General features: G+C 39.7%; 1 protein-coding gene across 5 annotated transcripts; it reads left to right on the top strand.

Moving 5' to 3' along the window:
- Positions 1–802: 802 nt before the first annotated feature.
- On the top strand, positions 803–26,250 carry slc39a14 (solute carrier family 39 member 14). 5 transcript variants are annotated; one of them, XM_042421324.1, is made up of 11 exons: positions 803–1,018; positions 2,301–2,448; positions 7,452–7,660; positions 8,694–9,046; positions 12,312–12,486; positions 17,015–17,184; positions 19,203–19,325; positions 23,234–23,401; positions 23,908–24,142; positions 24,426–24,610; positions 25,312–26,250. In XM_042421324.1, exons 4-11 carry the CDS (start codon positions 8,723–8,725, stop codon positions 25,462–25,464), a joined length of 1,533 nt encoding a protein of 510 aa, XP_042277258.1. In that variant the 5' UTR covers positions 803–1,018; positions 2,301–2,448; positions 7,452–7,660; positions 8,694–8,722; the 3' UTR covers positions 25,465–26,250. The 5 variants fall into 5 exon arrangements, with proteins under 5 accessions (XP_042277258.1, XP_042277259.1, XP_042277257.1 ...); XM_042421325.1 differs by having other exon boundaries at positions 2,298–2,448; XM_042421323.1 differs by lacking the exon at positions 2,301–2,448.

Below are 26,250 nucleotides of genomic sequence, written 5' to 3'. Positions count from 1 at the left end.
ATATTTGCATATTTATATATTCTTGATTTTTACATGAAGGAGGAGGAGATGTTTTAAGAATTTGAACTTGATAATTAAACTTTTTTGTAGGACATCAACCATATCAGACACAAATTATGACTTAAAACAGAGTATTGTCATGTGTCTTAAAACATGTAGGCTATGGAGAGATTTATAAAATGATGCTTAAGTAGGCTACAGTAGTTGAGTAAATGTACTTAGTTACTTTCCACCACTGCTAAACAAAAAAAGACGGAAACTTTGGAAGATATAGCCAATTGATTTATCTAATTCGGGCTGCTGAAGGCTCATATTAGCGTAACTTTGACAAAAGCTGTGAATTTTGTTCATCTCTCACATCGAAATCGCTTAAAGAAGGTATTTTTTCGCAGCTTGTGTGAACAGAAGTGAAAAAATACCCCACAGCCACCAGAATCGGTTTCAATCTACAAATAAAACATTTTGTTCAGCTTTGAGTTGTTGTAGTATCCAAAGGCTATCGCACGAGGGCGACGCGGCCATTTCGAAAACCCATCCTGTTGGCGTGTTTATGTTTCCTAGGATGGCGACAGAGAGTTCCGCAAAGACCCGCCCTACTCTGCCTCTGATTGGCTCTGACTCTTATATTCTTACCCTACCCTGACCATCCCACTCCTCATGCGCAAACCTAACCAATCTAACCAACGAAGGTGACAAAGACTAGCCAATCAGAGGCAGAGTAGGGCGGGTCTTCCCGGAACATTCCGTCACCATCCTAGGAAACGAATATCTGTGTCCTGTTGACGTCACTGCCGAAGACGACACCACCACGCTGTCACTGGCGCTGTGTGGTTTGTTGAATGGGAGGACGGCTGAGAAAAAAGCACCCTCACGTCCGTCTGTGAATGACTTGAGCGTACCGGAGACATTTTCTTTAACTGAATTTTATTTATTACGATCCGTCAGAGCCAGAGGGACGCTGTTGTGGAGAGGAGTTGACGTCAAAAGCTTTATTTTCTGCCCTTAACAGCATCACCAGGTAAGCTAACTGTCAAGGCTAATAAGAAGCTGGCTACAATATAACTGTTTCCTACTCTACACTAGCTAGCCGCTGAAACCGGCTCAATATTAACCGTAAAGATATTTAATTATGTACTGAAGCTGTTAAGCCGACTAATTCTGGACTGTAGTTAGTAACTTAGAGTCGAGGATTCATAATTTTAGCTAATGAAGCTAGTTCAAGTTATACTAAATGTTGCGACTGCTTGGTTTCCATGTATTAGTGGATCTTGTCTATTATTTGGCAGCTTTGTTTTGGTTTTGTACAAAATCACAGAGGTTGCCAACGACAGAGCGGGAGAGAGAGACCCTGTGTGTAAACATGTGCGTGTCAATGCGAGAGATAGGAAGGACATGGTGCAACTTTACAAGGACCACGCACAAAAAAATTAATCTCAAAATGAGAAGAGATGATTTATGCTCGATAAAAGAATAATTATTTTGGTAATTTTAAGCAAAAAAATACCAAAATGTACTGCTTCTAGCTCCTCAGATGTGATTATTTAACGATTTTCCTTTGTCATACATGTTCGTAGACCGAATATCTTTGGGTTTTGGACTGTTGGTCGGACAAAACAAGACGTATGGGAAATAAAATGGGCATTTTGCACTATTATTTGATATTTTATAGAAATAATCTACAGATTAATTGATAATGAAAATATTCGTTAGAGGCAGCTCTACGAATGTTGCGCATACAACAAAAAGTAAACATAATTTCAGGATTTTAGAGTGTTAAATGCATTAATCCCTTAAATTGTAATTTAATGTTGTATGTGGTCAAGGTATTCCAGATATAAACAGTTGACTCTTGTTTTAAATGTAGCTAGCCATTGAAAATGTACAATATTACACCTTGAGATGTAGTGAAGTACAAGTGCAACCTCTCATAATAGAAATTCTTAGGACCAGCACCTCAAAATAGCGCTTACGTGCAGGACTTCAGCGCATTTCCTTTCCACTTCTGGTTCCCTGACCTCTAAGCTGGCCTCTGGGTAAAAGTGGGGGGTTTAGCCAAACCAAGTCATGTCTAAACCCTTTAATTTTATGGTTAAAGGTCCTTTGTTGTACACTCAGGATGAGTAGAGCAAATGGACAATGTGTTCGGTGAACCAACAGCATGCCTGCAGCTATCACTCTCTCATCTAATGACAGTCTTGGTTGATGATATCAGCCTGAAGATCTAGCAAAACAATAATTATGGTTCTTGGGTAAAGGTTGATGAGCCGCTGTGCAGCTTAATCTGTCCTTTGCTCCAGCAGTATATAAAGAGGCTGAGATGGAATGAGACAGTTTAGTGTGAAGCCATGAGAAGACAAACCAGAGTCTGCTTTGAGGGACAAACTGCTTTGAACTAAGAAACATCTGCAAAGGGGTCGCTTGCTGTTTTTGTGTCTCCGTCGATGAAAGGTACTGTGTTATTTATGCGATTAGGAGAAGTTAAGTCTTTGCTTTACATACATTTTGGCAGGAATCTTAACTTATCAGGCCATCCTTGGACACTTGGACCACCAGATACAGAACTATCATGATACATGAGCCACAAATCCATATTGATGAGATTTTCACTGGTTTGCTGTTCTGTGTATTTTGATAAATACATTTTTTTTAGTCTATAAAATGTTTAAAAAAAACTGATGTCTTCAAATGTCTTGTCTTGTTCAATCAACTGTCCAAAACTTAAATATATTCAATTTACTATCCTGGAAAACTAAGAAAACCAGCAATTATTCACATTTAAGAAGCTAAAACCAGGTAATTTTTGGCATTTTTCCTTAAAAAAATGACTTGACTAATAAGTATAGTTAGTTTAACAAAATAGTTTCAGATGGATTGACTAATGGATGAAGGTTTGTAGTCTACACAGTCTACTTTGAGCTCAAGGGGGACACACATGCACGCCTGTGTTGGATGCGGCTGATGCAATAGATGTTCTTGCCAGTGGTTTTGCGCAATCTCACCGGTCTACAGGTGGTATTAATGCGGCCAGAAATGCAGCAGGGTGCCAGCAAACCAGCGATTGATTCAAAGTCCAGTTCATTTCAGGGTATGGTCTAAAGGGATTTGTCGAAACAAAGGCATATTCTTTGAGTGCTCAAGACTCTGTCCAAAAAAAAAAACCCCCCCACCTCTGATCTTTAGGTTGAAACATGTCAGTGATATTAGCTTACACCCTGCTTGGTGACTGACAAAGTTTCCATCAGCACTGTTTATCAGTCATGACTTTGCCTTCATTGCATTTGTTCCTCCTTTTACAGAACTCTGACGTGTCATGTCAGTTTTATTTCATGACACTTTTCTTTTTCACTTTAAGAGCAACATACTCTTTTTAATTTACAGAGACCCAAAATTCCCACCCATGAGCAAGCAATTGGTCACGGCAGCAAGGAATGTGCACACTAGTATGGCAACACTTTTCCATCTTGACAGTTAAACTTCTTCTTAGGGTGTTGCTTAGCTCAGACATTACGCATCATCACAAATATACAGTCATCTATTTAAAAAGGCGTGTGGGATGGGAATGTTAATAGCTTGTTTGGTGACATAAATCCTGGCTAAACATCTCTCTCGTACGATTCTGTGCGCCGCATAAATATATAATTCTTTCCATGTGTCGTTCACTACCTGGTTGGTGGATGAGTGTTAATACTGGCAGCATCACCTGTCGGTAAAGCCTCAGCCTGCGCTCTCCCGTTGGATCAAATCAAGAGAATTTATTTCTGCTCAGTCAGCTGGTAAAGTTGATGATGACAAGGGAAATTTCTCAGTAAGCGGTGTTTACACATGTCGGTACGAACCATGAGTGTGTGCGTGTGTGAGTGTGAGGTGTGTGTGTGAAATGCGACAGTAGTGCTGATAACACTGTTGCTCCGGTTGCCTGGTAAAGCCTAATCAACACGTTCCCTATCTCGCTCCCTGTGCTCAGATTGCCTGTTGACAGAATGTATAAGCCCAAGATGACGCCCTCAACCCAAATATGTTAAGTGAACTATCACAGATGACTAAAGAAACCAGAAAATATTCACATTTTAGAAGCTGGAATCAGAGAATTTGGACAAATGATTAACCGATTATCAAAATAGTCGGTGATTAATTTAATAGTTGACAACATTTGCGTGTTTGTTCACTACTTTCTCTGTTTTCTATATTTAGATGTTTGCTTACGGCTTGTTTGTGGTTTGCAATCTGACGAAAACGTCATGAGAAGGAAGTAAAAGACAAACCAGGACAAAAGGATGAATTTCTGAGATGGATCTGAGCAGAGTAGAATCAGCTGCATGCCTTTGGGATTGGAGTCTAGCAGACTGTGACTAAACAGTTTCTCGTCCTGCTCTTCCCTTTCCCTTTCTCCTCTGCCGCTGGCTCTCTTGTAAAACTCGTATTTAACATCATGGCAGAGGCCTTCACAGTCGTGGTGAAGGACTTTATGTCTCTGCTGCAGACTGTCAGTCTGTTCCCACCTCCCTTTATCTCCACGTTTTCAAACAGGCCTTGGACCCTTTAATGCACACACACGCACACACACATACATATCACGAGAACGGGCACGGTGACTCTGTTTGGTTGTCTAAATATGTGGCGACACCGCTCTGACCTGACGTGCTGACATTTTAAAAGTAGTTTCTGCATTGTTTTGATTGGAACCGTAGCCACAACAGACCGAGACCAAATGTCTGCTCACCAGCGAAAATGGCATCTGTTCCTGTTCGGTGTTTATTGTAGCCGAGCTGTTTGGACCTGTTATCCTCTCCAGAGCAGAAGAGAAGAAGAAGAAGAGCTTATTTAGGAGGAGCTTGACCGCATGTGTATATTTAGTATCTGTACCAAGTTATTATCACAGCCGAGGAAGCAAAGTGACAGGCAGCAATCTAACAGCTACTCTTCCTCACTGATTGTCTCATCTAGATTCCTGTCACTAAGAATAGAGCCAGATATTGATGTTATGAGAATGTAAAAAACACATTTTTATGTAGTAAACATCACTCAAGATTAAATGAATGTCAACATGAACAACATCTGATACAATAAAGTGACAATAACAACTACTTACTACAAAACTGGCTTCAATGGAAGACATTTTTAAATGAGGTTTAAAATACAGATACAGTATCTCATTGGCAGATATCTTGTGGTATGTTGATGTGATGATGACGAAGATTAAATCATGTGATGTTTTTGCTCATTCCCAGTGCTTAAGTAAATGCTTTTGGTTCTCGAATTTAAGACCACATCTCCCATAAAGTCTTTTGTTTCATAATGGAAATATATTGCTCTCCTTTTTGGCTTCGTCTCGGTTGTTTAGAGCCATTGTGTAAATGTCGTGGCATGCTCATTTTTGTTACAGGCCACGTGTGTGCTGCCTGTAACCTGTGTGTGTGTGTGTGTGTGTGTGTGTGTGTGGCCGTGTGCAACGTGCTGACATCCAAATGACAACAAATGAAGGCGCATGTTTACCCAGGGTTGTCTTCATGTTTTACCCATGTGCTGCTGCCTTTTGTCAAACATTTCCTGACGTACACTCTCCTCTCTCTAATGAAAAATAAATGTGGAAGAGGAGAGAGGTAGCTATCACTTTACCTCTGGATGTTTTCCTGGGTGTTAGAGGGAGAAGAAGAGCAGGCTTTAGTGTCGATCACTGTGGCTTACAGCCGCTATAACACCAGAAACTTCATGCAAGGTTGGGTGATCTGACTCTACCTACCTATTTAGGGCCGCAATTAAAGATTATTCATTATTGGGTTAATTTGGTGATTCGTTGATTAGTTGTTGGTCTATAAAATAGTGAAAAATGTCAATCACTGTTTCCCAAAGCCCAAGACGCAACCACAAATGTCTTGTTTTGTTCAGAACAACTGTCCACAACCCAAAAGATATTCAGTTTATTGTCATAGAGGAGTAAAGAAACCAGAAAATATTCACAGGAAGCTGAAACAAGAGAATTTTATTATTTTTTCTTTAAAAAATGACTGAAAAAAATTCATCCATAATCAAAATAATTGGTGATGTAAGAGTATATATGTTGTGTGTCAGACAAAATACTATACCATACCATTAACAGCATAGAACTTCAATAAATTTGATGAAGGTTATTAGCTTCCTCACTTTGATTTAGCCACCCCAGTAATATCTGTGTTTGTGTTAAACCTTTGCTGGCACTGCTGCTAATCTGTGGAAAAAGGATTTTTGCATCAGTGTGATGAAGTTACCTTTATTTGTCAAGTATTTAAACCAAAAGCAGACATAATCATCTCTTATTTTATGAAGAAATGGCTTCTCGAGTGATTTCCTAGAGCTCAACGTGACGTCTTCTAATTGCTTGTTTTTTTCCGACAAACTTACGGATACAGAACAGATTAAAAAAACAGCATATTTTGATAAATGACTTGTTGATATCAGCCTGTAGTAAGGAGGGCAAGGTTCAGAGCTCCTGCAACTTTCAGAGTTATGTAACAGAGAAGTGCCGGGGAAAGAAATAAAAAAAAAAAAAAATAGAGCTAAAGAGGTTTACGAGGGAGTTCTTCCTGTTTTCTCTACCTTGTTTTTCCCACTCTTTTCCTACAACTAGGTCACATTAGAGCAAGCAGAGGAGGAAGTTTGTGAGGAAAAATACAATTCAGTGGGGAGAGGGAGAGTCTTCTCTCTACCTCCTCAGCTCAGAGAGATGAAGGAGAAAAGTTGGTGTCTGGACACAAATTAGAAGTGAGAAAAGGCAGACAGTCTGACCTTTTTAAAGCTGTATTTTATCTGGGGAAAGCCGGCTGAGTTTGGTAACACTCGGTCACAAGTTTCAGCCCTGCATTCAGATATAGATTCACATTTCCTCACAGCTGCTCAGCGGTGATACAGATTTATATTTTGGCCACAAGCAGCTGGGAGTTTGCTGCCTGGCTCAAGGGCATCTTAGGTAGTGTATATTATTCAGAGAGGGGAGACTGTTTCTCATTTCCTTTGCTTAGCTTGACTCTCCTGACCTGAGGGGTTTTAAACCAGCAGTTTTCTGGTCACGCGTTGGTTTCTTTGCCCTAAGTGACAGAGCCTTGATCATATCAGTTGGCAGAGAGCTGTGTCCTCTACAGCAGCCAAATTGGATGTTTGCAGCTGCAGTTTCCCCCCCCTCTCTGATTTCACTGCCAGCCAACTAAATGGCCTTCGCTTTATATAGTGGAAGAGGAATCAACAAGGAATACTCATCGCAGTTTCAGTGAAGGTCTGGTGTGAGTTTGGCTCAGCGCTGGACTTTTGGGGCCTGAATGAAGATTTAAGCTGGCGGCTGCCATTTCAGGTTTCTTTTCTTCTTCACTGCCTCTTTTTCTTCCACTCTTTCCTATTCCTTTCTTCCTCACCGGTGAGTCGTAACCTTTATCTGTCTCTCTCTCTCTCTCTCTTTCTCTTTCTCTCTTTCTTCTCCACAGTCCACTGAACTCCTGAGGAGCCTGCTGCTCTCTTCAGGCATTTCTTCTTCTTCTGTGCTCGCTATTCCCCCCGCCACCCCCCTCCTTGACTCTGTCTCTGCTCCCAGGTAACCTGTGGGCATCGCTCAGCATGCTCGGAGCCTCAGGGCAGACAGACTGACTCAGGCGCTTTACGCACCGTTCTATCATTAGAGGCTCTGTAGGAAAAGGTGAGCATTTCTTAAAAAAAAAAAAAAAAAATGAATGGGTCTGTTTATTCAGCCTGACTTTGCATGAGGACCTGGAGGGTACACTGAAATGAATCAATGTACTGTGTGTTGGGCACAGGAGCATGCCAACATAACAGCATACCTTGTATGTGGTGTGTTTACATTCATGTTTATGTCAGGAATGCAAAAAAAAATTAGATTTTGATGTGATTTTATGGCGTCGAAATTCTGTCCTACCTACGTTGGTCGATTTAAATGTTTGTTTGTTTTTTATTTCTTGTGTGTTCAAAATCAGTTAAAATTGAACTAACATTACAAATTCATATAAGTCCCAATTCCACAGGCAGCACATTATAATATTAGCTGATATCACTTAAAAAACATAAATCAATGTATGTCTAATTTATGTTTAAGAAAATGTTCTTGAATTATTTTCCTGATCTGTTACACTGGTGTCATTGACTCTCTCTGTGTGTGTGGGTGTGTGTTATGTGGTGGATGTGTGTAATTGTTTGTAATTGTCTGTAATTGGTGGTTGTGTTTATCCCTCTGGCTTCCTGCCACCCTGTGTACATTGTAACTTGGGTGGGTCTTTCGGTCAACTCAGGGTTTCACGCAGCGTCTCGTAGTGGAGGGCTCCCACGTGGACTGAAATAACGATCAAATGAAAGTATTACAATTTTCTGAAATCTAATATCAGCCTTATTAAGCTTCAGGGACCTGTCGTCACAAAACAAAGGCTGCGTAATTAATGAGTGTTTGTCTAAACCCTCATCCACTAACTACATTGGTAAGGAGATGAGATGCGTCTGATACAGCTCAGCAACTGACTGATTAATTGATCATATTTGCTTCACACTAATTAATTAGAAGAGTTTTGGCTACATCATGACACAACCACAGAGGCTGGTAAACTTGATGCTTTACTGACTTGATGTGGCAGTTAAGAGTTTAAAATAATTAAGAGTATAATTACAATCTTTCAGCAATTTGGAGTCAGATTTTTTAAAGGTTTTTTTGTCCCCCCTCACAGATTAAGGTCCTCCAGCCAGTGAAGAAGCCATGCTTATCTGGTCCCCCCATGGCCGTACAACTTCCACCATCACCCTCCTCCGCTCGCAGCTAATGTTGGTCTTGGCCCTGGCCGTGCTGCTCTGCCCATTGGGCCGAGTGACAGGTCAGGGGGAGAGTCAGACCCAGTCCCCCGCACAGGTGCTCCAAGACCTGCTGGCCCGCCACGGCGACAACACAACCATCACGGTGCCCCAGCTACGCTCTCTGCTGGTTCTCCTCAGCCAGCGCCAGGGTGAAGGTGACGGCGACAGCGAGGGCAGCAATGTGGCTGAAACACCTACAACCGCACCTCCCAAATCTAACAGCTCCAAGGTGAGAACAGAAACATTTACTTATCTTGTGTTAACACTTTGAGTAACCTGATTGATAGAGAGCTTGGTTGTGGTTGGTGTAACAGTTCTGATTGAAGTTATGCAACAACCACGTGTGACATGAATACTGTTGTGATGTTTTTGACTGAGTCTGGCCACAAGTGTCAATTAGGAAACATGATCTAAGAATAAATAGAAAAGATAAAATGACTCACGTTAGACCTTGAATTGATGGACCATCACTTGGCATCTTTTCATTTTTTGGCATCTGTTTAAAAAAAGTAAATGCAAAAAAAGCTGAAAGTTTAAGAAGGCTTGTACTTATTAACTATCAGCTGTTTGCATTTTGTCAGTTTGTGTGCACAATTTTGTTGTGTACCCTCTGCTGAAACTGCTTTTGGCATCTGTTTAAAAAAAAAAGTAAATATTTGGGAGCATTTGAAAGGCTGATGTAAAGAAAGCTGAAAGTTCAAGAAGGTTTGTGCTTGATATGTTAGCTACTAGCTGTTTCATTTTGTTAGGTTGTGTGCACAATTTTGTTGTGTACCCTCTACTGAAAACAAAAAGTGCACTGAAACAGCTTCACCAATAAAGCAAACGCATTTTTAAATTTTGTTTATAGGTTCTTTATATCTTTTACAACAGCTTCTGCATCGACTTTCAGCAGCTACTGAGATGGTCTCATCATGAACGTAGGTTAGAAGTCTTCATCGCTAATAACCGTTTACAGTTGAGCAGTGTCTGAATCATATTCAGGCTAATCAGGTCTCGGTAGGATCCCGTTCTCTATTGTCGTAGGTCTCAAGCCTTTGTGTTTGCATTTCCAATACTTTAATGGATTCAAGCGCACTGACTTTCAGCTCTGATTCTGTAGTGCATCATAATCATACAGGAGAGAAAAATGACTTGTTGTTGTGAGACTGAGAGTGTGAAGTGAATGTCGGTTTCCAGGTAAAAATGACTCATTTGTTCTCATTTTGACCACAGTTGCATGTTACATCTTGCAGCCAGTGTTTGTGCTCCCTAGAGGGGGAACACAAACACTGGTTACAAGATGCACCAATCTCAGCTTTGAGTCGTCTGCATTTTGTATCAGGTACAACCATCTTTTTTTTTTTGTCATTTTTGGGTAGGTTTTCCATTTGTCTGTTTCAGATCTGGTCCAAAATATCGGACCCTTGAAGACCTCTAGTGTCGATGGTCTAGTTTAAGCTGCATCTATACTTCTTTGTAGAGATGTTTTGAGGTTGAAGTGTTCATCATATACCCAAAGTATTTGTGTTTACCTTCTTGAATCGACTTGATATAGACTGTGATTGAGAGCAGTGATTGGAGGCTTATTTGCACTGGAAATTTCTAGTGTTATGACTGGCTCCTTAATAAAAAAGCAAAGTTTATACACTAACGGTCATTTACACAAATAATTTATTATGAAATAACTCAAATAAAAGCAAGTTTTAGTTGTGTGATCATTCCTCTGTGGTGAGCTGTACTGGATGTGCTATTAAGCGTTACATTTTGTATTAACAAATAATAAAGCAAACAGAACCTAACCCAAGAAAACAAGCATGAGTGCCCTCTGACAGCTCAAGTTGACCAGTCACACACACAGTATACTGTACTGTACGTGTCTACATGTGGTTCTCTTTAGCACTGACGTGTATTAAAATTTTCTGAGGAGGTGGACGTTAGCTGTGGCAATACCTCCGGCGGTGCCTCGGAGCCTCCACAACACCCCGAAGCAGAAGTGTAAATCCAGCTTTAGTCCTGTCTGGAAGAAGCAGGAGCCACCGGTGCCAGATAGCTGAAATTTTTAGCATATTTCCCATGCTTAGAGTTGTGGATGATTGACTCACTGACTGATCTGCTTTGAATACCCTGAATTATGGTGCCAAGAAAAAATTGAGAGAAATTAAATAGAAGAGGTGGTTAAGATCACATGTGATTCAGATGTTCGATTAGGTAACTTTCAGGAAGAACAGGGGATGCATCACTGTGTGACTCTCTTTAGCTGTATAAACATGACAAAAGAGGGGAAGTGCCGGTCTTTGTACAGTTATGTGACTTAGAGAACAACTTTCCTTCCTTACAGTATATTGTTAAACACTTCTCATAGACTCACTGAACACGTTGCACTCCTGTATCTGTGGCTCACATGTCATCACATGTGACTTCCTGTCTTTTACTTACAAAGAGAAATTTGTTTGTGCAGAGAACAGTTATACAACCATTAATTAGTATTTTTTTTTGTTGTTGTGCTGATTGAGTTTGATTTTTGTTAACATTTAATAAAGTGATGCATCCGCTTTTATTACGCATTGAGTCACTATCAAAAGCCCCACTTGTGTTTGACTCAGCTGTTTGTCCTCAGTAGATGAAATAATAACTGGCTTTCGTGTCCTAGTATAGGAATATATTCCATGGATACAGTTTCTCTTGTCTTTGTTTCAATGTGACCTTTGAATTTGATTCCTTAGATAAGATTTCAGGAGTTGACATTACTGTACGTCTCATATCGACATCTTAATGTGAAGCATCCTCTGCATCTGTCCAAATCTACATTGTTGTTAAAAGTGAAATAATCTAGAGTTTTTGTATTTGGCACCTGAAGCAGTCAACATACTATATATTTGTCTTATAGTTTGTCTTTATTTAACTCCTTTTACCTCTATTTAAACGTGTCTTTTTATGTCTTGTGTTTGTTTTACATCTTATCTACATCTTGGCGTTGAAAGGTGCTGTTCAAATAAAGTCGCCTCCCCCATAGTTGGTTTAGGGCTGCGGCTAACAATTCTTTTTCTTTATCGGTAGATCTGACAATTATATTTTTCAACTGGTGAATTGTTTGATTTACTGAATGTTAGAAAATATTCCAAATGCCCATCACAATTTCCTAAAGCCCAAGTTGACATGTTAAAATGTCTCACTTAAATTGAATAGGTGAGGCAGGTCACAAGAGCCGCGTGTCCTGCAACAAACTGAATAGTTGTGGATTCAATGTGGCATTATTGTGTCCCATGATAATTTAAATGCTATTTGACTGATATTGAATGAATTTTATCACAAATAACAAGTTTAATGTCTGCATCTCTTTGCTGACATGTACTAGATATACTCACGATATGTGCCTGACCACCTGTGTTTCAGGTTGAAAATGAAAAGCAGGTTTTTTCACTGAATCCTGCCTTATTTGATCATATAAAGCGATAATGGCACCGTTTGTAGACTGAAGGGTGACTGACTGATGAGTATGTCTCTATCCACAGTGCTTACCTGCAGACACGCTGGCGATTTACAGCATCAGCGAGCAGTCACGTCTGGATGGGCAAGACTTAAAGGAGCTGTGCCCCACCATGCTGCAGCAGTTGGACACCGGCAGCTGCAAAGCGCAGAAAGAGGAGGAGCTGAGCGGTGACACCCCGAGGCCCTCAGATGCTGAAGGTAACTGACTTGACCTGTAAATGATCGTTATTATAAAGTGTTAGCGATTTGTTTATCTTGTTAGCACTGATTCCTGTTTCCTGTTACTGTACCTATATTGTATGATAGATAAATGTTGTTTATTTTAAATATACCTAAAAAAAAAAATTGTGAAGGCATTGTTATGGCAGGTTTGTGAAACCTCCCTGTTGTCTTTTTACAGCTTGTTTATGAGTACATCGTGTATTAGCAGTAAACTGCCACTGTGCTACATTTTTATTTTGCCATTTCTGTTAATGACTAACTCAGTTTAATTACCCAAGTGTATATTTTACAGCCCTCTCTTCGGTTAAAATACTACAAATGAAAACCGAATGTAATGAAGAACTTGAAAACACATTTCTTCATCAGAGCTGAGCTCCAAATGTGTATCTTGTTGCCTAGAGACAGTGATATCATAATGTCCCAAAAGGGGATGAAAGCCAAAATAAGCATGCACAGTTAGCCAAGACTTAGATTGCATTTCTCACTTTGGCTTAAAAGCCAACACATCCTCTAAGATGCTGCTTCAGTCAGCATATCCTGTATGTCACAGAGATCTCATCCAGGTAAAGACGGTCCGGAGTCAGACGGGAAAGCATCTCGGCCATAAACTGCTCTTCTTTCTTTGGCTGCTGACCCATTGTAACTGCATACAGACTGCTGACTTGTACACACTCAGTAGGACGTCCTTGAGAGCCCTGGAAGCTATTTTGGCATCTGCGTCCGATCTGATGGGCTTGGAAATATGTAGTGTAGTTGTTCAGCAAGCCTTTGAATTCTTGGTGAATGGGTGCCACATTGGTATTGGAGTATGTGGCTGTTATAAAAAGCTAGCTAAATAACAGACTTGGAGATTTTTGTCAACCTGTGTGATGTTCTGCCCGCAAGGCAGCGGCAGCACTCATGTCTTAAAGTAGCACAGCGTCAGGAATGTTCATAGTACTTCATGAGTTTCAACTAAAAGAAAAATAACAGCTTTCTTTATGTGTGTGATGACTGTAGGCAGCAATATTCATCTTCTTTTTAAACTAAATTGTGCTATAGCTTTGCTAAGGCAGTTCATAAATTTCAGCTCTTACTTTTAACCCACTTTATCTCACCCCTAGCAGGTAGAAGAGAAATTGTTTAGTGGCCCAGAGCTCTGGCTCTATCTCTCCCTCTCCACTGACAAATTTGTTTTCCCCTTAATGTCCACTCATATGCCCTCAGCTCACCTTACACTTGCCCCTGTAGGCAGCTTATTTTGGCTTGCGAGCTGTTTTCCTTTGCCGAGGCTGTGGAGATCTGCCACCAGCAGGGAGGCAGATGCTGTGGAAAACCATCTCTCCTATAGATCTCACTGACTAGTTAAGATCCTGATCTTTTCTCATTATCTAAACGTTATGCCTTTACAGCTTTGTTTCAGAATAAGATAACTAACATATCAAAACACATTGTTGGTGGTGTTGAAATCGGACCTATCCCTCTCCAGTCAGCACATTTTCTTGTTATAATGTTGGTGATGCTGATTCAATCCCATTCCTAGCAGCTCTCTTAGAATAGTCTTTGACTCATTGTCAAGAAAATGATTGCACATTATCAACCCCTCCCATCTGCTGGTCTGCAGAGATTTCTTCAAAACTGCTTTCGTACACCCTCTTCTAAAGAAAAGCCCTGTAGATGTCAGTAACATGAACAACTCCAGGCCAAACTCCAACTTATTTTACTCTTTAAAATGCCAACTTAAATACTTATGAAACTGGATCATGTTCATCTATCAGACTTTATTGGCTCAGTTGTATTTCTGAACAAATAATGGCACAGAGACATCTCTCCTCAAAGTGGTGAATCTCTGATTTTAGTGCTGTATTTGATAGTTGATCACAATCTCCTCATAGAAAGGTTTGAAACATGGATCGGGCTCTCTGGCACAGCTCTAGACTGGTTTTGGTGTTACCTAACAGGTGGAATCTCGAGGAGTTCTGTTCAGACAGAGCAGATATTGCTTGTGGTGTGCCCCAAGGTTTAGTACTGGGCCCCATTCATTTCTGTCTGTACACACTGGTATCAAGTTCTATTGTTTGCAAACATTACATCTGTTTCTATTGCTATGCAGATCACATACAACTCTACTGTATCTCTGCGTCACCTGATGATCTGAGTTGGCAAATTGCATTTTTAGAAATTAGTGTTTGGACAGCTCAAAATCTTCAGTAAAAATAAATAAGGACAACAGGCCATAAGAGAGAACCTCATCTCACATCTTGTTGCACCTTCTCTCAAAACTACATCCGTGGCTAAGAATCTGAGGGTAATCTTTCATAGCAACTTACATTTAGAGGCAAACGTTCCACTAAATTGGCAGATTGAGAGCTGTTTTCCTTTGCCTCGGCTGTGGACGTCTGCCAGCAGCACAGAGGCAGATTCTGCACTCCTTTTGTTATCTAAATATTTATAATGGCGTTTGCCAAATCTACAGCATGGTCTTTGTTCACTTTGTTTTGCTTTTTTTTTTTTTTTTACATTATTAAATGCTTGCTTTCACCACCAGCCCTGTTCATCTAATTTTCGTCTCCTTTCTCAGCATGGAGAAGTTATCTCACACCGTAGAAAAGCATTTAACCTTTCTTTCCCATAAGCTTTACAGGTGCTGCAGTCTTAGATAAAAATGACACAAAAATGCTAAACTAATCTGCCCTATTTCTTTCCTACAGGTTAATGTAGTGGTTCCCAAACTTTTAGGCTTGTGACCCTTAAAAGCAAAGCAATGTCTACTTGAAACCTCTTGTCACAAGTTGCATGTCTGAGTTGTAAGCAGTTCATCCAAAGACAGAAGAAATGGTTTCACCTGAATAGTTTTTAGACATTTGAAGAGATAGAACTATAAAAAATGTTATTAAATATACGTAATTTGTGTGGCAGAAATGTGTTTATTCTATTTTATTTCCTATAGTTAATTATCTCACAACCCTTTCAATTTATCTTTTGACTCCTTGGCAGGGTCTCAAACCCTTCAGGCACTCATCTTCACACTTCACAACTTAAAGATAAAAAAACTGTTGAACTGAATTAAATTATTGTATAATTTAAACTGCTAACATCCAAAATGTCAAAATGTTATTTTATTTACTTGAATTTCAAGTATTGTGAGACCAGTCGTTATAACATAATTTTAGGTAACAGAATACATTTATTTGATCACATCACGATTGTATTGAAGGAAAAAACGTGTGATACTGCAGTGCTCAGGCTGCGTTACTACCACACACGATGTACGGCAGTTTGTTTTAATGTTACACCTTCCTCTTCTATCCAACCTTCCTGTCACTTCGACCCCAGTGTGGGGCTTTTCTTTCCTGAGTGTGACAGTGGTCAGTGCCTTCTCCCTCACCGGAGTCTTCATCGTGCCTCTCATGAAGACGCGCTATATGAAATACGCGCTCATCTTTTTCATCGCTCTTGCCATTGGCACGCTGTACTCCACTGCCATCCTGCAGCTCCTGCCAGAGGTTTGCCATCTATCTGTACATCTTTCTACTTATACATCTTTTTCACATTTCATAAACCTTTGCTTACACAAACACCAAAAAAAAAACCTCTTCAACTTCCTGTAGTATCACACGGCTGTTGAGAAGAATAGTGCACCTTTGGCCAAGCGCTCCTTTGCCTGTCATGTGGTTATTTCTCTCTCTTCGTTCGTGCCTCTGTTTTCACTCTGTGGTTTCACTCTTGGGCTCTAAAAAGCTCTGTGGAAAGCTTTTGGTTACTCACTGCATCAACGATCATCTGGTGTTGTGATGAGTGCGTGTGTGTGTGTTCTGTATGTTTGTATCTACACCTTTCATAGCATTGAGATCTAGGCCAGCTTTTCTTATAGAGAAAGCGCAGCTCCCTCTTCTACCGCTGCAGCATTTAAAATAGCTTAACAAAACCTTGATAAGAGAGTTTTTGGCTTTCATTTCAGTTTTGGTGTAAGACAATCCTGGAGAAATGGAGCGCAGCACCCTTAAAGAGTCCTTCAAATTTGTAACATGACCCCCTCGTTAACAGTGCTCCTTCTGCTACTGTTGAGCTATTTAAAGTGCATTTGCCCCCTTTTGTGTCCTCAGTGATTGCCAGTGTTTACCCTGAGGCTAGCATAGCGATACAGATGCACCTGAGTCGACTAGGACAAAGTGTGTGTGTGTTTTTGTGTGTGTGCTGAAGTGTCAGTAAACTGTAATTTTGAAGGACAGCCAATTATTATCTTCAAATGAAAGGTGGTGTCACTCCTGTTGATCTGTTTTCAATTGACAATAAGCCTGTTGTCTCTCAAAAGAATTGCGGGTATCTTTGAAATCTCTCTTTTTTTTTCCTCAGGTTGATTTCATTCAATTCTTCCTTTCTTTTCAGGGTGTTTACTGCTCAATGTTCTCCAATTTATTTAATTTTTTTCCCCTCCCCCTCGTGATTAATCTGATAAAAATCAGTTCTCAACTAACTACCTCTTCTCTCTCACTTTTTCCTCTGCCTCTTCTCTGTCGATCAGTGTGGGGTTATGGGATCCTGTGTGTCACACTGATCTCTCTGTGTTCGCTGGTTGGGGCCAGCGTGGTGCCCTTCATGAAGAAAACCTTTTACAAGCGACTGCTGCTCTACTTCATAGCCCTGGCCATTGGCACGCTCTACTCCAACGCCCTGTTTCAGCTCATCCCAGAGGTAGTGTCGCTGCTGCTGTGACTCACTGACTTAGCTGCAGCTCCTTCAGGTTACATCAGTTCAGGATTACTATGCAGTTTCTGGGGGAAAAAACAGTTAAATCAACTTTACATGTCAGGACTTTAGCTTAAAGGTTTCACAAACAAATGGGTGTGTAGTTTTTTTTTTTTTTTTACAACTGCAACTCATTTAACTTGATATGAATATCACAGGAAGTGGAATGAGAGTTGCGGTGAGAGCTCTGTGATGCAGAATTATATCTAGCTACAGAATTACAGGGTTGTATTATCTGTAATCTTGCCGAGACACCAACAGTAATTCAAGACATTATCTTTGTTGATTAAAAAAACATTTATGATTGAAAATGCATGGTAGTCCTTGTCACTGAAAAATTGTCAGGATAGATGAGCTACTTTACTCACTTCACAATGCTAAAAAAACTAAATTTGCAAAACAAATTTACCTGAAATTGGAATAAAACAAGGTTTTTATGGAAATATGTGTTTGGTTGGCTGCCTTTGACAAAAGCCATTCTTAACTGAATCATAGTTGAAGACAACGGTGGATGATGTAGCAAATGTTGTGGAAATTCAATTGAGAAAAAAGGTTAATAGATAAAAAAACGACATGTGAATTAAACTAAATCTAACCGAATACATGTCAAATCAAAATAACTTCATCAGATTGATGAATAGATTTTAAAAAATTGCAAGAATTTCATAAAGCAAATGCTCAAATGATTTGTAACATTGCCTGTAATGTCTAACACAACCAGGAATATCAAAAGAATAATTACCACAATATATACATCGACATGTCACCAAATCCTAATACTCATAGGAAGTCTGACTAATCAGCTGGTTTATTGAATTGGAAGTTGTGTTTGATGATAAATGGCAGAATCTTAACTCTAGACAAAAGCATAATTGTGACTAGACTATTCATTTCCAATAATAGCTAACGATTCCCAATAAGAAGACTGTCTTTGTTGATCATCTGAGAGGGACGGGGGTCCAGACTGTATATATGTGTTTTATTGACCTGCGACAATTACATCAAAAATTTCACTTTACAAGAGAGGGGAGACAGTTTGATATTGTGAAGCTGTAAGTGTGTTTTTCATCAAACCCACAGAATAGAGTTAGAAAAATAGACACTTAAAACATCTATATGCACATGAGAAACCAGTTTATTGTTCAGTTATCAGATTCTCCCCTACAACAAGGCATATTTTAAGTGTATTGGTAATATATGAATCTGCAGAGAACTTTACATGTCTGAAGTTTTTATTTTACCCTCAACCGTTAGAAACCAGATTAAAAGTATGCATGATTATAGTCCAATTTCTTCCTTTACCCCTATTAATCAATTCAATTTTCTAATTTACATGAACTTTACTAAGTCAGGTTACTGTAGAAAACTTACATGTTTGTAAAGACATGGATTAAAGTTCAATGTCGCCCCTCCCTTCAGAGCAGCCCAACCTACAAACGTTTACCACGTCTAGACGGTGGACACACCCATCAACGCCAGGCTCGCAGCTGTTACACTAGGATGTTCATTGCATCAGTTTAGCCGGGATCAATAGTAGAAAAAAAAAAAAACGTGTGTACCTAAGCTAAAGTAGTTTGTGTCTACTGGAGGGGAAATGATTACATACATTATTCAAGTTGTCTGTGAAATATTTTTGCAATATCTTGAAAGGATATTAGCTTTAGTTGATGTGATTGTTCAATTATTCACGACGGACGACAAAAGTAAAATCATCCAAAAACATTCGACAGAGACAGATTTATCGTAGAGACAAAAAATTCCTTTTGATCAGCAGCTGACAGTGAAACTTAAATCCAAACACACCCTAAACCACCTACACCAACCACTAACTGGTGAATTGCTAAATGATAATCCTCATATTTGACAGTTGTTTCAAATAACACCTCATTTAAAAAAAAACTGACCTTGAGTGATGTCATGTGATGTGGTTTCAAGCTAACGTCGTCTTCTCTCTGGTACGATAGGCCTTCGGTTTTGACCCAATGGTGGATTTCTATGTGTCCAAGTCTGCGGTGGTGTTTGGAGGCTTTTACCTCTTCTTCTTCACTGAAAAGATCCTCAAAGTGCTTCTCAAACAGAAAAATGGGGTGAGTACTTAGACAATTTCTTTTTTTTTTAAATAATCACTGCTTTTACATACAAGTTTTTCAAAGCAGAAAGCAGCTATCAGTTCCAAAGAGACCTAAAAGCTGGCAGCAAAAAGTTGGTCACATAAACTACTTAAGTATTAATATGGTAAATCTGAAATACAGTGGTGCTTGAAAGTTTGTGAACCCTTGAGAGTTTTCTCTATTTCTGCATAAATATGACGTCCTAGAATTCCTAGAACTAGATAAAGGGAACCCAATTAAACAAATGAGCCGAACCATTGGATAATTTTCCTCAATAAATAGATCATTTGTTTAATTGACGTCTCTTTATCTAGCTTTAGGACTCGCATGAAAATCAGGTCATGTTTTAGGAAACATTTATGCAGAAAAATAGCAAATTCTAAAGGGTTCTCAGACTTTAAAGCACCACTGTATGTCTTGAAAATCAAAAAAACAAACGCAGATGTCTGCAAAGAACAGTGGTTTAAATTAAAAGCTGACCAGAGAGGATATAGATGGAGGAAATTAACACGTGAATCAACATCTTGGAAACAGTCTCAACAAAAACTGTTATCGTGAGCCTCACAGAGCTGGTGCGAGTTAGAAAGCTCATAGCCAAGGTCAACGCACAAAGACACAACTTATAAAAAAACGCAAAAACAGGACTTCCAAAACAACAAAAAGGGGAATAATATTATTTAGTTTCTCTTGAGTTTTCTGTCACCTTCTCTCTATATGCTCAGAAAAGTTCAGATTAAATTTCATGACAGTGTAACAACCTGGGAATATAAAACTGTTGCTTGCAGATACTGTACTTATGGCTCAGTAATATGGTTTACATCAACAGCACAATATTGCTAAGATTATTTTTCCATAGTAATACATGTCATGACATGACAAATGCAAAAATTCACACTGAAAATAACAAAACTCTTGTAGAATAATTATAAGATATGATTCCTCTTAGGTGATAATTAATAATACTGAATTATTACTGAGCCCTAATTGTGAGATTATGATGATCTGTGGTAAACCTGCTAATTAGTGATTTTTATCTCAAGATTATTGAACCTTAATCAGAATTTTAGTGGTAGATGTAGTTCAAGATTTCTTACAACATTTCAGTGATTTGTTTTTTTTTCTCATAATACATTTTTCCGCCACTGTTTCCTCTCTATTCTTTATCTTATCACGTAAAACCCACGTCATCATGTTCTGTCATCAGGCAACCAACCGTGTTCACAGATTATTTGTTCTGAGCACAATCATTAAATTCCTCCCAGTCGTATTATCTGTAAATTGGCGGCAGGTTTAACCGGTCGGGCGGGATGTCGGCTTTTCAGTAGCTGACATGTTCGTTAGCAGCTTATTTGAATGAGGACTTTCATGTTCAGAAAGTGACTATAAGGATACCCAAGAGGATATTTGTGTTGGTTTTGTTTTATTAGGGTGTTGCGCAATCTACAAACAGGCAGACATGCCAACAGTCATTGTCAAGTGTTAAAAGTCTTTTTCATGCTTTCGGACCAGAGGCACTTCAAGTTCATAGCCGTACCCTCGGGAGGTTACATAAACTGAAGACATTCCCCACTGTAATAAACTATTGTACTGTATAATGCTGTATTGGACTGATAGATGTGACATTTATTCTTATTTGTCCTTCAGGGTGGAATTTACCTTCGTCTTTGATTAGTTTTTTATGTTTTATTATCCCACTACGGCAGGAAATTTGTCTCACTATTAAAAACAACAGAATAAAAATAAAAAACAATGAAGACACACATACATAAAAGGTCAAACATGAGCAGTACAGCAATTTACTGAATATGCAACAGTTATACAGTACAGTTTAATGGGATACCTCAATATAGGGATATTCTAGTAATGTTTGTTCATTATATTGATTGCATTTGGTACAAAGGATTCATTATATATATTTTTTTTGACCAGAAGTGTCCTATAACGTTGTCCAGAAGACTCAAATTCAGAGTAGAGGAGATGTTCACTGTCATTAACAATAGACAAAGCTGTATGTATCATACCGAGCATCTAATGATCTCCGCCGGCAACCTACAGTTTTCCCCCCTAGCTAATTTGTTTTTATTTGCCACAGTCAGGTTACCAGACCAAACCAGCTCTGAACAAACAGTACATTAGTGCTGAAATGATTAATCATTTACAGCAACAATAAATAGATCATATGAACATTACAGACCCTTTCCACAGCAGACATTTTGACTCGTCAAAGCAGGTAAAGCACACGTGGAGTTAACGATATAAACGTTGGCTGCGTTCCATTTAGATGAGCCGATTACTCACTCACTGATGATGTGGCTTAATGTGGCTTACTGGGACAATTAATGTAATGGAGCTGTCATTAACGTTGTTATTTACACCTCTTGCTTTTCCTGTTTTTGACTAGTCATAACGTCTGCCCTGGAAAACGGCCCCGTCGAATCAGATGTCTTTGTGTTTTGGAGTTTTGGTCGGACAAAAAAAAAAAAAATCAATATGAAGACATCATTTTGGATTCCCAGAACTCTACTTGTCAGCTGTTTTACACAATAATTGTTCAAGCCAAAAAAATAATCAATATGTTTACTGATGAAAAAAATAATCCTTAAATGGAATCCACATAATCAGAACTTTTTCCAGGTGAAATTAGTATTGAAGTCCTTCTTCACTTTAGCTTATAAGTGTCTTTCTGTGCTACCATTTCCATTATTCTCAAATCCTGATTCCTGCCTATAAGTGGAGTATTGTAATCATGACTGTGCTGTGATCAGGTCAGTTTTCATATATGTAGAAAATGGACTTATGGCTTATTTTTGGCTCTTAGCAACCCAGCCTACTCTGCCTATTTGCCTGTACTGTAGCAGTGCATGTGGAGGTTGTTTTAACAGTTTCCCAGAGCTTGAATGTGGGAATTATAAGTTACTTTTGTAAAAACACAGCACTGCTTCTATGAGAGTTTTTCTCTAAATTACATCGTAAATCCAGCTTGACTGAAATTACAGGCTTCAGATATCCACACAGCCATGCAGATCGGCTGATTTCATTCACAAAAAAAGCAAGCATCAGTTAGGAAATGTGAGGGGGATGATTTGAGGACAGTTGCTCCACCTTGTGGTTGTTCTGCTCTGAGCCATATGGTCCAACCAGCCTAATTAACACGTAACACATCAACCTGTTGATCCAATTACAGAAACTCTTTTGACCCACATTTGGCGCCTGGATTACTGCCGTCAGCTGCGACATCTCGTGCAAAAACAAGGCGAAAAGCTCATTAGTCACTCCGAAGCTGTTTGTGTCAATTCATCTTTGAAATATTGGTAAAGAAGTATAATTTTGTAGTGTAGTATTGAGAGGAGAATCTCTTCACTTGAGCAAAACATGGATTTATACTGGTTCCAGGAGCGTTGCACTCCAACTGACCTTTACCTGTGGCTTTGTTGTATATACGGTCAAAGCTTAGAGACACTTTATGGCTCTAGGCTTATTGAAGAACTCAGTAAATGTTTCGTGAGAGGCAAGAAAGAGGAAAGAAGTTGGGTTTTACCTGATCTCTGTATGGTTATAATTGGATCCTTTTATGAGAGAGTGCAGTGATGAACTAAATAAAACATATATGAATAATTTTGTATTTAATCAAACCTGTGTGGAACTGTAGTGAAGTCCTCATCGAGGCAATAAACACAACCCCACAAGTAAGAGCTTATAGTATATTACCAAGAGGAAGCAGAAGAACAGCAAGCTCAAAAAATTCCTCGCTGATTTTCTTCTTGTTAAACAACCGAATTTCAAGGTTATTTCCTTTCGAGGAAGGAACTTTCCATCAGCGACGGATCTGACAAAACCTCTTCTTATTCGTCGATCATAATATCTGTTTTCTCTCCGTCTCTCAGAGCCACGGCCACAGTCATTACTCCAACGCGGATCGTTACTCGACGCCCGACGTCGAGGAGGGAGAGAAGGAGAAGCTACAGCAGAACGGAGAGGCGAGCAGTCTGGCGTTGGGAAAGGTGGACGCCGGGGAAGGCGAGCTCATGCTCAGCCCCGCGCAGACACCACAGGTAACGGTGGCAGAAAACGGAAGAGATCAAGACTTTCTACATCTTCTACATCTGATTGTATTTTCAACACATGAGATTGAGAGATACATTAAACCACATTTTTTTGTCGCTCATTTGATAGAATGGTTTAACCCAAAGCACATGACATTTTTAGAGAGATAAAGCACATATAGCAATTGACAAAATAATGATATAATAATAATAAAATTCATTTACATTGTAAAACAAACACAGAGATTGTAAAACACCGGGAGATAAAATAAAGTTAAAATATAAAATGGCAAGAGTGGGATGATACACAGCAACATATTTAGTATTTATAAACAATTTCCTATAATGACATGATATTAGCAGTATCATAAAGAGGTTGAACAGTGGTTATTACACATTAAACTTCAATTTTTCAAAATTAAGTAATAATAGGACTTGGCAAGTGTAGCTGTATTTTGCTCCATGGTTATGGTTATTGGTCCATAATGATCATGATCATGATGTTTACCTCCCAGGACTCCCAGAGTCCAGACAGTGGGGGGCGGTCCTCCAGCAGCGGCGGTGGCTGCTATTGGCTGAAGGGGACGACCTACTCTGACATCGGCACGCTGGCCTGGATGATCACGTTGAGCGACGGCCTGCACAACTTTATCGACGGCCTGGCCATCGGCGCCTCGTTCACCGCCTCCGTCTTCCAGGGCATCAGCACCTCAGTGGCCATTCTGTGTGAGGAGTTTCCCCATGAGTTGGGTGAGTCTGGACAAGATTTAACCCGCGATGTGTTGCTGCCTTGAATATTTACCAGCCTGCTTGTCTCTATTTTGTTTTTGGTGCAGTTAATATGACAAATTTCTTGTCAAAGAGCAATTTTTAAATCTATCAAATGCTCTTTTCTTTTTCTTTTTTTTTGTATAGTTATTTTCAAATACAATTTCTGCTACTACATGAAACATTTTTTCAGAAATCTGTAATTGCAAAGATAACTGATACATGCTCTCCTCTTTTTGTTTTTTTTTTCTCCTTCTGTTACTAGGAGACTTTGTGATCCTGCTGAACGCTGGCATGAGCATACAGCAGGCTCTGTTCTTTAACTTCCTGTCAGCCTGTTGCTGTTACCTGGGCATGGGCTTTGGCATCTTGGCCGGCAACAGCTTCTCCCCCAACTGGATCTTCGCCCTGGCAGGAGGAATGTTCCTCTACATCGCCCTGGCAGACATGGTTAGTGTCTCCAATTTGATTTCCCATGCCAGCTAAAGGTCATTGGAGAAAGTAAAAACATAATTTCTTCACCAGCTGCCGCTGAGCTGCTCTTGAGCAAACCACTTAAAGAAAGAGAAAAAACCATTTTGACTAACCTGTAAATATGTCATCATGATGTCACACCGTTTACGTTCGGTTGATTATGTCAAGAAGAAAAATAAGTCACCGACAAATAAGATGGATTCAGAAAAAAAGGGTTTTTTCCCAGCAGTGTTTGGAAAAGTTAATTCTCAAAGTAGAATTTTAGTCCCTTATTCACTCTATTAATATATTTTAGTCAGGATCACCAAAGTCATGAGGATTCATCCTCTTGGGACCATGAATTTCTGTACCATTTTTCATGGCCATCCTTTTAATAAGTGTTATTGATATTTCAGTCTGAAACAAAGTGGTTGCCATAATGGGGCTGTCCCCGGGTGATGATACCTGGGTGATGTCACCTTGGTAATTTTCTCAGACTTGACAAAGCTCCTCCAGACTCAGAGGACATTATGCAGCTTATTCTACAGGCTGTATAGTACGCTACATGACTAGAAAATTGATTTTCACATGTAAAATCGGCCGAGTGCCTCTTTAATATGTATAAGTGTTGCTGAAGAGGAGCTTGGCTACTCATTTGAAGTTTAATACGTTCTCTCTCTCTTTTAAATGTTTTTCAGTTTCCAGAGATGAACGAGGTGAGTCGGGAGGAAGAGGACGCGGGCGGCAGCAGCTTCCTCCTCACCTTTGCCATCCAGAACGCCGGCCTGCTGACGGGCTTCGCCATCATGCTCCTACTCACCACCTACTCTGGACAGATACAGCTGGCCTAGCGCCGGACTCCTCTGGACCAACACCAGCTCTGGCCCTTGTGAAATGAAGATGTCTGCTGCTGGTTTGTGCTGGTGGAAACTGGCCCCAAGAGCAGGGAGGAAGACCAAGATGTTTTTTTTTCTCTTCATCTTCTTCCCTGTCAGATTTGGATTTCCAGTTCATTCTCAGTTTTCAGGACCCTGGATTTCAGGGAGTTTGGCTGCTGTGCGGCAGGTACGCACACCGACTCCTCAATCGAAAATATATCTGATTAGATGTTCTTGCGCAGTTCCCACATGCAGTAGATTCGAGTCAGAGGGGGTGGCAGCCTTCTTTTGACATCAACCTTTTCCTGACAGCTGCTTCTTCTGTAACAGTCTTGAAATATCAACTGAAGCAGTGTTCAGCCTACAGAGATGAGTTAAACGAATAGTTATCATTGCACTTCTTAAAGGGGACCTATTATGCTTTTTCCTTATTTTCAGTCATATATATATATATATAATGTTACAATGTCGGACGTTCCTATTAACCGTTGCCAAAGTATCAAATAACGAGACTGCTGGTCGTCTGCAGTTCTTCATCAAACATCATCATCACTGTGGCTGCTTGTACTAGTCCTCCCTGCATTATTTCTAACTGATCCGCTCAACAAAGAGCTCCAAATATCTCCATATCTTGTGTCAACTGGTTGTTAGCGCCGCCGAAGAAGCTCTGCTAATTGGGTGCGGAACATTTTTCATTTCCTGTAAATTCTTCACAATAAAAGCCCCCTTATTTGATCATTTAAAAGCTTTTAATATGAA

Source organism: Thunnus maccoyii, chromosome 9, assembly GCF_910596095.1.
Source record: "Thunnus maccoyii chromosome 9, fThuMac1.1, whole genome shotgun sequence".
Taxonomy (NCBI): Eukaryota; Metazoa; Chordata; class Actinopteri; order Scombriformes; family Scombridae; genus Thunnus; species Thunnus maccoyii.
This window is presented reverse-complemented; position numbering and strand designations above follow the sequence as displayed.

Bases quoted from the DNA above. Each gene is read 5' to 3' on its own strand.
- slc39a14 (XM_042421322.1), top strand. From the start codon at position 8,723: ATGCTTATCTGGTCCCCCCATGGCCGTACAACTTCCACCATCACCCTC. The intron at 9,047-12,311 runs GTGAGAACAGAA...CTCTATCCACAG, and splicing joins CCAAATCTAACAGCTCCAAG to TGCTTACCTGCAGACACGCT. The intron at 24,611-25,311 runs GTTAGTGTCTCC...AATGTTTTTCAG, and splicing joins ACATCGCCCTGGCAGACATG to TTTCCAGAGATGAACGAGGT.